The sequence below is a fragment of the Carica papaya genome, chromosome 6 (assembly GCF_054855325.1).
Source record: "Carica papaya isolate Zhongbai chromosome 6, ASM5485532v1, whole genome shotgun sequence".
NCBI lineage: Eukaryota > Viridiplantae > Streptophyta > Magnoliopsida > Brassicales > Caricaceae > Carica > Carica papaya.
In genome coordinates this window covers 23869644-23879756 of record NC_142314.1, presented here as the reverse complement: position 1 = coordinate 23879756, position 10113 = coordinate 23869644, and the positions used below count along the sequence as shown (strand labels likewise).

General features: G+C 34.9%; 1 protein-coding gene and 1 long non-coding RNA gene across 2 annotated transcripts; one reads left to right on the top strand and one right to left on the bottom strand.

Moving 5' to 3' along the window:
* Nucleotides 1–4715: 4715 nt before the first annotated feature.
* On the top strand, nt 4716–7219 carry LOC148253434 (uncharacterized). The gene is made up of 2 exons (XR_015821598.1): nt 4716–4979; nt 6974–7219. It is a non-coding gene; the product is annotated as an uncharacterized LOC148253434 (long non-coding RNA).
* Nucleotides 7220–7994: 775 nt separating this feature from the next.
* Nucleotides 7995–9140, bottom strand: LOC148253433 (LURP-one-like protein (DUF567)). Its single transcript, XM_088206246.1, has 2 exons — nt 8778–9140; nt 7995–8653 (listed from the first exon to the last, which is right to left on the bottom strand). Exons 1-2 carry the CDS (start codon nt 9042–9044, stop codon nt 8300–8302), a joined length of 621 nt encoding a protein of 206 aa, XP_088062372.1. The 5' UTR covers nt 9045–9140; the 3' UTR covers nt 7995–8299.
* Between the last annotated feature and the right edge of the window lie 973 nt (nt 9141–10113).

Genomic DNA, 10113 nt, shown 5'->3' with positions numbered 1-10113 from the left:
CATAATTTTAAATACTATTTTTCTTATTGAGTTTTATGGAACTCACTCTAATTCATTTCCCCCATACAATGAGAAAAGTGAAAACCACTCCCCAAACTACCCCTTAAAGCTTGTTTAGATTCTTCACATACCTATAGTGGGCATTTCAGTCAATATGGATGATTGTATTATGATGAAACCTATATTTTTGTAATGAAGAAAGTGGCTACAACAACATCTGTATATGCTTTTGTTAGCCAACTTCTTGCCCTCAGATGTGTATGAATATAATATTTTGTAATGGATGAATATTATTTCTATTGTATAATTCTTTTATGCACTCATATCTATTATGTTATCAGACACCATTACCCACAGGGTACCAGGATGTCACACATCTTAGGTCAAGACAGTTATTAATTAGAGTCAACCAACTAATTTCATTGAGGTCCGTACCTTCTTGGGTTTGGTGGAATATTATCGTCACTTTATTGAAGATTTTTCCTGCATTGCTAGCCTTTTGACTTGCCTTACAAGGAAGGCTGTTGTTTTTTATTGTGGCCCCAGCTGTGAAGAGAATTTTGTCAAGCTCAAGTGTCGACTAACTTCTGTCCTGATATTAATTCTTTCTGACAGTACTGATCAATTTCAAGTTTTTTATGATGCATCTCTTATTGGTTTAGGGTGTGTGCTTATGCAAATGGTCTAGTAGTAGCTTATAGTTTCAAGCCATTGAAGCTACATGAACGGAACTACCCCACTCATGACCTTGAGTTAGCAGTCATAGTTTTTGCCCTCAAGATATGGCATTACTACTTATACGATCAAATCTTTGAGATCTACACCGATTATAAAAGTTTGAAGTACTTGTGCTCCCAAAAAAAACTCAATATGAGACAAAGGTGTTGGATGGACCTCTTAAAAGACTACGACTATAAGATACTATACCATCCAAATAAAGGTAACATAGTCACCGATGCTCTTAGTAGAAAGAACTTGACCTTATTGGCCCAAATGATGATTTCAAAATGGATGATGTTTGAGACAATTTAAGATCTCCGATTAAACCATTATAGTGAGGGCATCTTTTCTGCCAAAATTTTAATCCAGTCCATTCTCATTCAGAGAATCAGGGAAGCCCAATATACAAATTTTGAGGTAGAGAAACAAAAAACAAAGTTGGAAACAGAGGATCATTTAACCTTAGAATTTTTTATGATGGAACCCTTAGGTTTCGAGACTGATTATGGGTACCTAACGACCCTGAAATTATATTGGATATTTTAAAGGAAGCTCATGTCTTTAAGTTAGCTATCCATCCAGGAAGCACAAAAATGTATTGGGATTTAAGGCTCCATTTTTTGTGGCCAAGTATGAAGCATAATATAGTTAACTTTGTATCTAGGTGCCTTACTTGTCAACAGGTCAAAGTAGAACATCAGAGACCCAGTGGTCTTCTACAATGCCTTCCCATCCCATAATGGAAGTGAGAGTATGTGACCATGGATTTTATTACAGGGTTACCATGGATTAGTTCAAGCCACAATGCGATTTGGTTGTAGTTGATAGACTGACCAAATCTGTTAGGGACCACACTCCGTCTTATAGGGTAATGACCGAAGCATACTTACTTAAATCACATAAACTCGAGTTAAGTAAAATTACTTAACTTTATTAATCATAAAAGAGTCGCAAAGGTATTACATCCCTTAAATGTAAAACATAAACATATGTATGAGGCTCTAAATTTTCTTACTTTAATAAATAAAAGTACAAAGCAGCAACCTTAATATCAGAGTCTAGCTTCAAAAATTTCCTCCATATCATCTCTCACTCTATAACGGTACCTTCAGTATCTGAAAGGTGATAGGGGTAAGATAAAATATCTAAATAAGCAATACTATGAAATCACAGCATAGTACATGCAATATATTGTTTCTTTACATACAACAAAATATATATCAAATAATCTTTCCAAACTAAATATAAATCAGAAGACGAAAGCAAAAATCAAAAAACATATTCATATTGTATATTTCATCACTATTATGGAGGATCAATCAGTTACCATACATTATGCGTAGGCACAGATACTTATCATTAGTTTCCCATGTACCCGAACATGAAACGGTATACATAAGTACCTTGAAACACTAGTACCCCCCAAACACGGAACTGTTAGGGCATGCAGACCAAATTGTTTCCCCATACACCTAAACATGGAACGGTTATATATGGGTACACACTTATAACTTTGCTAATATATCTAAACACAAAAAGGTTATATACGGTCATATTAAAGTCTAGCATAATGCAAGTGCTTTTGGAATAATTTATTTCCATAATGAGTGATGTACATATCTCAAAATTACATTTCGAAAATACAAAGCGAAGTAACACTTATATCAAAGTAAAACTTTAACAATACTTACTTAGAAAATACGGAAGATAAATTAAACACGTGCACATTTTTATACCAAAAATATACAAAATACTTCAAAACTATGTAGGTTATGAATCTATAATATCCACTTACCTTAGGTCCTTAGTAGTCGTAATCTTAATTCCAACGGAGTTTCGCCTTTATTTATGACCTTTTCCTTTTAAAAATTTGGCAGAGTTTCAGGATGATTTTTGATCACTTTCTTAACTCAAAAATATCTAACACAATACTTAAAAACTAATCCCAAAAATAAAGAGAAAGCAAGATCCGTGAAGTCAATGAAGTAGCGATGTCAGCAGGTCAATCCGTCGGTCTAGGGATAGGTTGGCAAGCAATTAATTAATATCTGGAATGAGTTCCCCTTCCTTTTTATGTAAGCGAATGTGTTCTAAACCTTGAAAAAGGATCTCAAATAGCCTTTCTTTTGTGGTAAGGCTATTAGTTTGTACCACTCCTCTAGTTCAGGTAGTTTAGGAGTTAAGCTAGTTTTGTTCATCGATTTCAGTATTAAAACTCTTCTCCTTCATCCCTTGCTTCTTTGAAAAAACTTCAAAACTTAAGAAAAGACTTACCTTCGTAATGATTTATAACCTCCTTTTGATCGTGAGCCTTCTCCCTCTTCTCTTTCTCTTCCTCTGCTCTCACAAGTTTAGTAAAGTTTCGCCAAGTTTTTTATCTAAAATCTCAAAATACTCTAAAAAATTACACACTTCATACTCTCTCTTCTTCCTTCACCTTTATGTTTCTCATTATTTTTCTCTCATTTGGAATGTCTCTTCTTCCCTTCTCTAATTCCCTATTTATAGGAATGGAGAGCCACGAGAGAAAGGTTGCCATCATTTCGTCATACCATTTCATCTAAAAGTTGCCACCTTTCATCCTATCATTTCACTTAAAAGGTTACCAGTTTTGATAGGCCGTTTTATCTAAAATGTCTTTTCACATGCCACTTTATCTTAAAGATTACCACTTTTCACATGTCATTTCATATAAAAGTTGTAACTTCTGTGATGTCACTTCATCTAAATGTTACTACTTTTCACATGTCACTTCATCTAAAAGTTGTCACTTTCTATTATGTCATTTTATCTAGTAGTTACCACTTTTCATTATACCATTTTATTTAAAAGGTTCTCACTTTTTTTCGTGCCTCTTCATGCTTATTCTAGCTCCTTCATCTTTATCCATCCTTTTACCGTTTGACTCTAAATTATGTCTTTAACCTTATTATATATTTTCAAACTAAATCAAAAATATCAAATATAAGAAATTAACTCAGAGGTATTTTCAAGCTATCACAAAAGTAGCCCATTTCTTGGTAGTAAAGACCAAACACTTGGTTAGCAAATTAGCTGGGTTATATGCTCAGGAGGTAATTAGACTCCATAGTGTTCAAGTTTATTTAGTGTCCAATAAGGACCCTCGTTTCACCTCTCGATTTTACACTAGTTTTCAAGAAGCTCTAGGCACCAGCCCTTTCTTTAGCACTGCCTATCATTCACAAACTGATGGTCAGTCCAAAAGGACCATTCAAATGTTAGAGGATATGTTAAGAGTCTGTGTACTGGATTTCGATGCTAGCAAGGATAGACACTTACCACTACTAAAGTTTGCTTATAGCAATAGCTATCACTCTAATATTGATATGATTCCTTATGAGGCACTCTATGGCAGGCCATCCCAATCCCCAACTTGTCAGAATAAAGTTGGGAATAGACGTCTCCTAGGGACAGATCTCATTTAGGAGACAATAGATAATATTGCCATCATCGTAAGTGATTATGATTTTCTTAAAATCTTTCCGGCTAAAGGAAGCATGCAATATGGAAAAAAAAATTAAATCCTCGTTTTGTGGGACCTTTTGAGATACTGGAACGTGTTGGCCCAGTGGCTTACCATATTGCTTTACCACCAAAATTCATGGTTCTATACAATGTCTTTCATGTCTTAATGAAAGGACCAAATTTTTTGTAAGGAGGGGAGGATATGACATCCCTGATCAAACATCGAATGCATGTATTTAAAATTCTGAATTTTAATTTGATGGTTAAACTTTATATACGTAATTATGTTTTTAAAATTATTTTACACTTTTTTGAAAACCTAAAATGAAAGGAGAATAACAACAACAAAAATAAAAGAAGAGAAAATACCCTGCAGGCAAGCCTTGCAAAAAAATAACCCACAGGTATGCGTGCGAGCATGCATGCGCAAATAGGAGACTCCCTCCCTACCCCCCACATGGATTCTCACATGCCTACACACCTGGGAAACAATTTTTGCATGCCTCCCACTAGCCAAGGTCAAATCAGATAAGGCCTCCATTGATCTTTCCTACCACTTGGTATGCATGCAGCATGCTCCACAAGTGCCTGTCGGCCACCAAGCCGATCAACGGCCCTCCCTTATTGCATGTGATCTAACATATCACATTTCTTCATGTTTAGGTATTTAAACTCTTCTTTCTTCATTTCCTTCATTCTCCTCTACTGTAACCCCAAAAAAAAGAAGAAAATTTGAGCGAAAATAGTGAACTTAAGAGCGAGGAAAAGTCACCGTAAGTTACCTCTTCCTTCTTCGCTGTTGTAAGCTTGCCACTGAGCCTTTCTTCCTATCTTCGAGCAATACGCATCTTCATTCTTGATTCTTCCTTCCTTACGGTGTTAATGCACCTCACATGCAAGTTTTCCTTTTCATCTTCAATTTTGGAACAAGATCTATAACTCCTGGGACTGCTACTGCAACTATTATTTTGCTTCAAACTCGATAACTCCTTATTTCTTTTAAAAACTGATTTAGTCTGTCGTGGGATAAGGAATTTAGTATTTTTTTTCCTATGCTTATAATGAGTTTTAAAGGATTTTAGCTGTTTAAAATTCAAATGTATGCATGCATGTTGGATTTATTTTTTATGTGTACGCGTGTTGAGTGTTCTAAAATGTTATTTCATCGAATGTTTGATGATATTTTGAAATGATTTTAATGCCTAAATTTATATGTTGGTGCATGCTTGTGAATGAGAAAGAGTGCATGAAATAGGAAAATGTACAAAAATAAGAGAAAGAAATTGGTTTTGAGACAAGTAAAGGCACCAAGGTGCCCAAAAGGGACTGCAGCACACGGTTGTGTCGTGTCTACGTGTGCTAGAGACGTTGGCTCGGTACACCTAAGTGCTAGGGCAGGGCCACTGGCTTGCTGTCCATGCACAGCAACTGTGCGTTGGTGAACATGTCCTGTCAAGCATGCCAGCATACCAAGAGGACTTGATGTATGAGTGATGTATCGGTGTGCATATGTACATGCATGCATGTGTGCGTATGTGTGTGTGTGTGCGTGCGTGGCCTGCCATGCTTATCCGCATGTCAACAGGCCTGCATGGGAGGAAATAGTGCAGAGGGGCATGTGGAGCACGCCCGTATCGTACTGCCTTGCCAAGTGAGCAAGCCTGCATTGCACGTATGAGGGCCTGTCCTAACACACCCAAGTGTCAGAACAATTCGCCCGAGTACACCGCTCATGCGAATTGCTATCCTGTGAGGCTTTACTAGGCACGCCCGTGTACGAGGCGGCTTATGTGGATTGGCCTCTGCCATGCCTCGCGAGCAAAGGTAGAGAGGGTTTTCCCATTTAAGCCTCATCTCGGAAGGAGGCCCAATGGCCCAAGTTGGTTAATGGACCCCTATTGGGTCTGTATTTGGTTAATGAACCCTTATTGGGATCTGGGTTTGGTTAATGAACCCCTATTGGGTCTGGGTTTAGTTAATGAACCTTGTTGGACCTAGGGTCTTAATTGGGCCTAATGGGCCGGTGAGTCTTTAAAAAGGATTTGATGGACTCAATGGGTCGAACAAAGATCTGTAGATCAAAATTTGGTTATGGTCCCATACTCAATTTAAAAATAAAGAAAAGTTTTTAAATCTATTTGACCGCTATCACTGACAGGTAACTAATATGACTGTTATCGACCGTTGGTGAACTACTCCCTATGAAAGGTAGTATTTTTTGCTTTGATGAGAGCAAATTGTGACTGATTGTAGAGATCACAGTGGTGATGTAATGTCGTGATCCTAGTATTTGATCAGACTATCGTATATTGAATTAAATTATTACCCCATTCACAATGGTAGTCGAGGATCCCCTCTTCCCTTTGTTAACATAGCTATAAACGGTTTTGTGCGAGAATTTATAAACAGTGAAACTAAATCAAGTAACATGATTGGTATAATTAGGACTGTTGTTTATCATGCAATGTTCTCTAAATTATTTTCCTTGGGTTGATTGTAATTTTATTGATTTGTTATGTTGCTTATGGATTGAGACATGTATTTCAAAATGAATTTCATAAAATTAAAAAAAAATATAAAGTTTTCAGCAATCTTTTAAAATAAATATAATTATATTATAAAATCTTCAGTGGTCTCTGATGTTAGGTGTTGCTAACTATAGAGGTAATAGCATTTTCTTAAAATTTAATGCAACTTTAATGGCATAATTTAAATATTATTTTTCTTACTGAGTTTTATGGAACTCACTCTAAATCCATCTCCCCAGATGATGTGGAAAATAAAGATTCGCTCCTTGAGCTACCATTAGAAGCTTGCTTTGATTAGTTCTCGAACCAGTAGATGATGAGTGTATTTGGATATGTTGTACTCTGATAAACATTATTTTTTATTTTGTAGGATTAGTTGAATAATATTTTATAAATTTGTAGCTAATTCTTTTGTCTCAGTGATATACACTCGTGTATTTTGTAATGGATGACTTAACTTCCATTGTATAAATAATTTTAATGCACTCGTATCTATTCTGTTATCGAACACCGTTACCTTTCGGTTACCAAGACATCACAGATTTTTCATAAAAAAATCTAATTTATTACTAATTCTATTTTTTTTTCTCTAAATACCAATATTTTTTGGTAAATTTGTTTATGATCATAAATATCATCTAATTGTTCGCTGCAATATGTTTTTTTTTTCTAATGGGAGAAAGAAAATATAGATGAAATGCTTTATTTAGCAATAAACTAGGTCGTTTTGGGTGATAAGGAATATGATATTTATTTTCTTAATAAATTATTTGTAATTTTGAAATTGAAAAATAAAAACTTATAAAATTTATCGCGACAAGTACTTAGAGTCCAAATAAAAAGAATTGTGCAATTAAAATTTAGTCACCATAAGCGAATGAATCTGTTTTTCCCTTGCTAAAAAGGCTTCCCGCCAAGAAATTTATTATTTTCGGACAAATTTTTGTGATGAATTAGTTTGAGATGCTACAAATGTTGTATTGTAAGGATCTACCGCAACTATTTTCCTATTAACTTTATCCTATTAATAATTAATTTCACATCAACTAGTACATCGGTAAATAATTTATTAGTCTCAAAATACGAAAAGTATTTTCTGATATATTCTTATATAATATATATTTATAATTTCTATAGAAAGATTACTTCAAAGTTTTATAATTTTTCTTTAGATTATAGTAAAAGACCTTACAAGTTTGCATATTAAAAATTATTAAGTAGGTTCAAAAACATATCTCATAACCCTATCGAAAAAGATAATTAATAAATTAGTGGTATAACGTTTCATTTCATTAGGAATTTTTTGTTCCTTACAAGATAATCCAATATCGTCCATGCATACTACATATATATCAAATGATTTAATCCACACCTTCAAAAGCAAAATATGTACATCCCCACTCACATGGACCTTGGTTCTTTATCTAAAACGAAAAAACCAAGTCCTACCAAAAAAATCCAAAAAGAAGGAGAAGTGGGGACTGGAAATGCAGAAATGGATCATGAGATGAAAGTGATGATGAAGAAAATGAAATGGAATGGTCGAATAGAGGTGTATAATATAATTATATATTAGAGGAGAAGGGAAACATTTGGTCAAGGAGGATGACAAGGGCCATGGAGAAAGCAGAATCAAAACCAGGTTGAACGATGAGACGAAACACATCACCACCTAAAGTAACTCCACCCACCGTCTCCTTCCTCTTGATCTCCGCCACTTTCTGCTTCTTCTCGTCGTAAACTGCGCAACATCGTTGTGTATACGATCCCTCAATCTCATACATCACCTTCTTCCCATCGCAGCTCACGTAAGCCAAACACTTGTTCTTTAAAATCTTCACCGCTTTCCTCACATAATATCGCGGATTTACAGCCGTTTCTCCGTCGTACACCATCCAGCTCTCTCCTAGACTCAGCCTCTGTTTAACCAATTAATCAGTTAATCAAAATGGTTACAATCAAGATTCGTTTACAGTAAGATATATATATATATATATTCATATATATGTGTTTCTGATTAAATGGGTGATGCGTAGGAGGTACCTTACGGCGGATGGTGAGGAGGGGACGGCCGGCGGCATCCATGAGAACGATCTCGCCTTTACTGAATTCCATGTAGTTATCCACTCTGAAAATCAGATCACCTTTGCCGTCGAACACCGTGAAACCGTTACAGTTAAAAAGGAGGGATTTCTTCCATACTGTCAATACGGCGCCGTTTCTGTCAAACGCGGAAGCGGAGGCGGAGGCGGAGGGGAAATCGTTGTTGCTAGACTTGGTAACGACGCCGTTTGGATAAACTTTAGTCATTCTGATATACTAGAGCTTCTTCCAGCGAAAGGCCAACTTGGTTATGGTTGTGGTTAGGGCTATGAATAAGTTGTTGAACCACACACACACACACACACACATATATATATATATATAGAGAGAGAGAGAGAGAGAGAGAGAGAGTAACAATAGGGCGCATCTAATGAAAAGTAGAAAAGTCTAAAGCACAAGTGCGGCAGCCACTATGTTATGACGCATTTAAATTTGATCGAATCAACGAATTTACAAACAAGACAACAAAAACAGCCGAAAAAAAATAACAAATACCCCTAGCAAGATAATTATATATATGTATATATTAAAAAAATAATTTCATAAAATAAACGAGAGAATGCTGCAGAGTACAAATCCAAATTATTGACTTTAAATTTGTCAGGAATGGTCTAGAATTGTAAAGCATAATTATACTTATTTAACACGTTAATTAATTTTGATGAATTACTTTATTTATATTTTTAGCAAAAACAACTAATTTTATCAATCAATTTCGTAAAAATTAAGAAAAAATAAACAATTCGAGGATAAATTTGCTTTAAATAAATAAAATTATGTAATATATTTAAAGCACTTGATAAAGAAGATACTTGGTAGCTGACTAATTATATACATAAACAAAATATCAAAGAATTAAAAAGAAGACAGAAAAAACTTTACAGAGGGAGAATGCAGACCTTAGGAAGATAATTATAAATAAATGAAATGATTAAATTAAAACAGACGATACCTTTATTTTTAAGTCATATAAAAATAATAATTTCCTAATTATAAAAAACTTTAATCTTGTGGCTCATAATCAATTCGCGGTGCAGCCCCATTACACATGTCGACTCTCCACTCGTTTTGCTGCAGATATTTTTCAACGCGTACAACCTTCTTATTATTCTAATACTAAGAGACCTTCGAATTCTCCGATTGGCTGGTGGGTCGGTTCATACCATCTTTTTAAAAAAACTTTATTTTGCTAAAAAATTTAATTTCTATTTTGTGTATGACCAAATGGAGATAAAAATGATTGGCGTTTGGCAAAGTATTAGGTCACTATGAAATA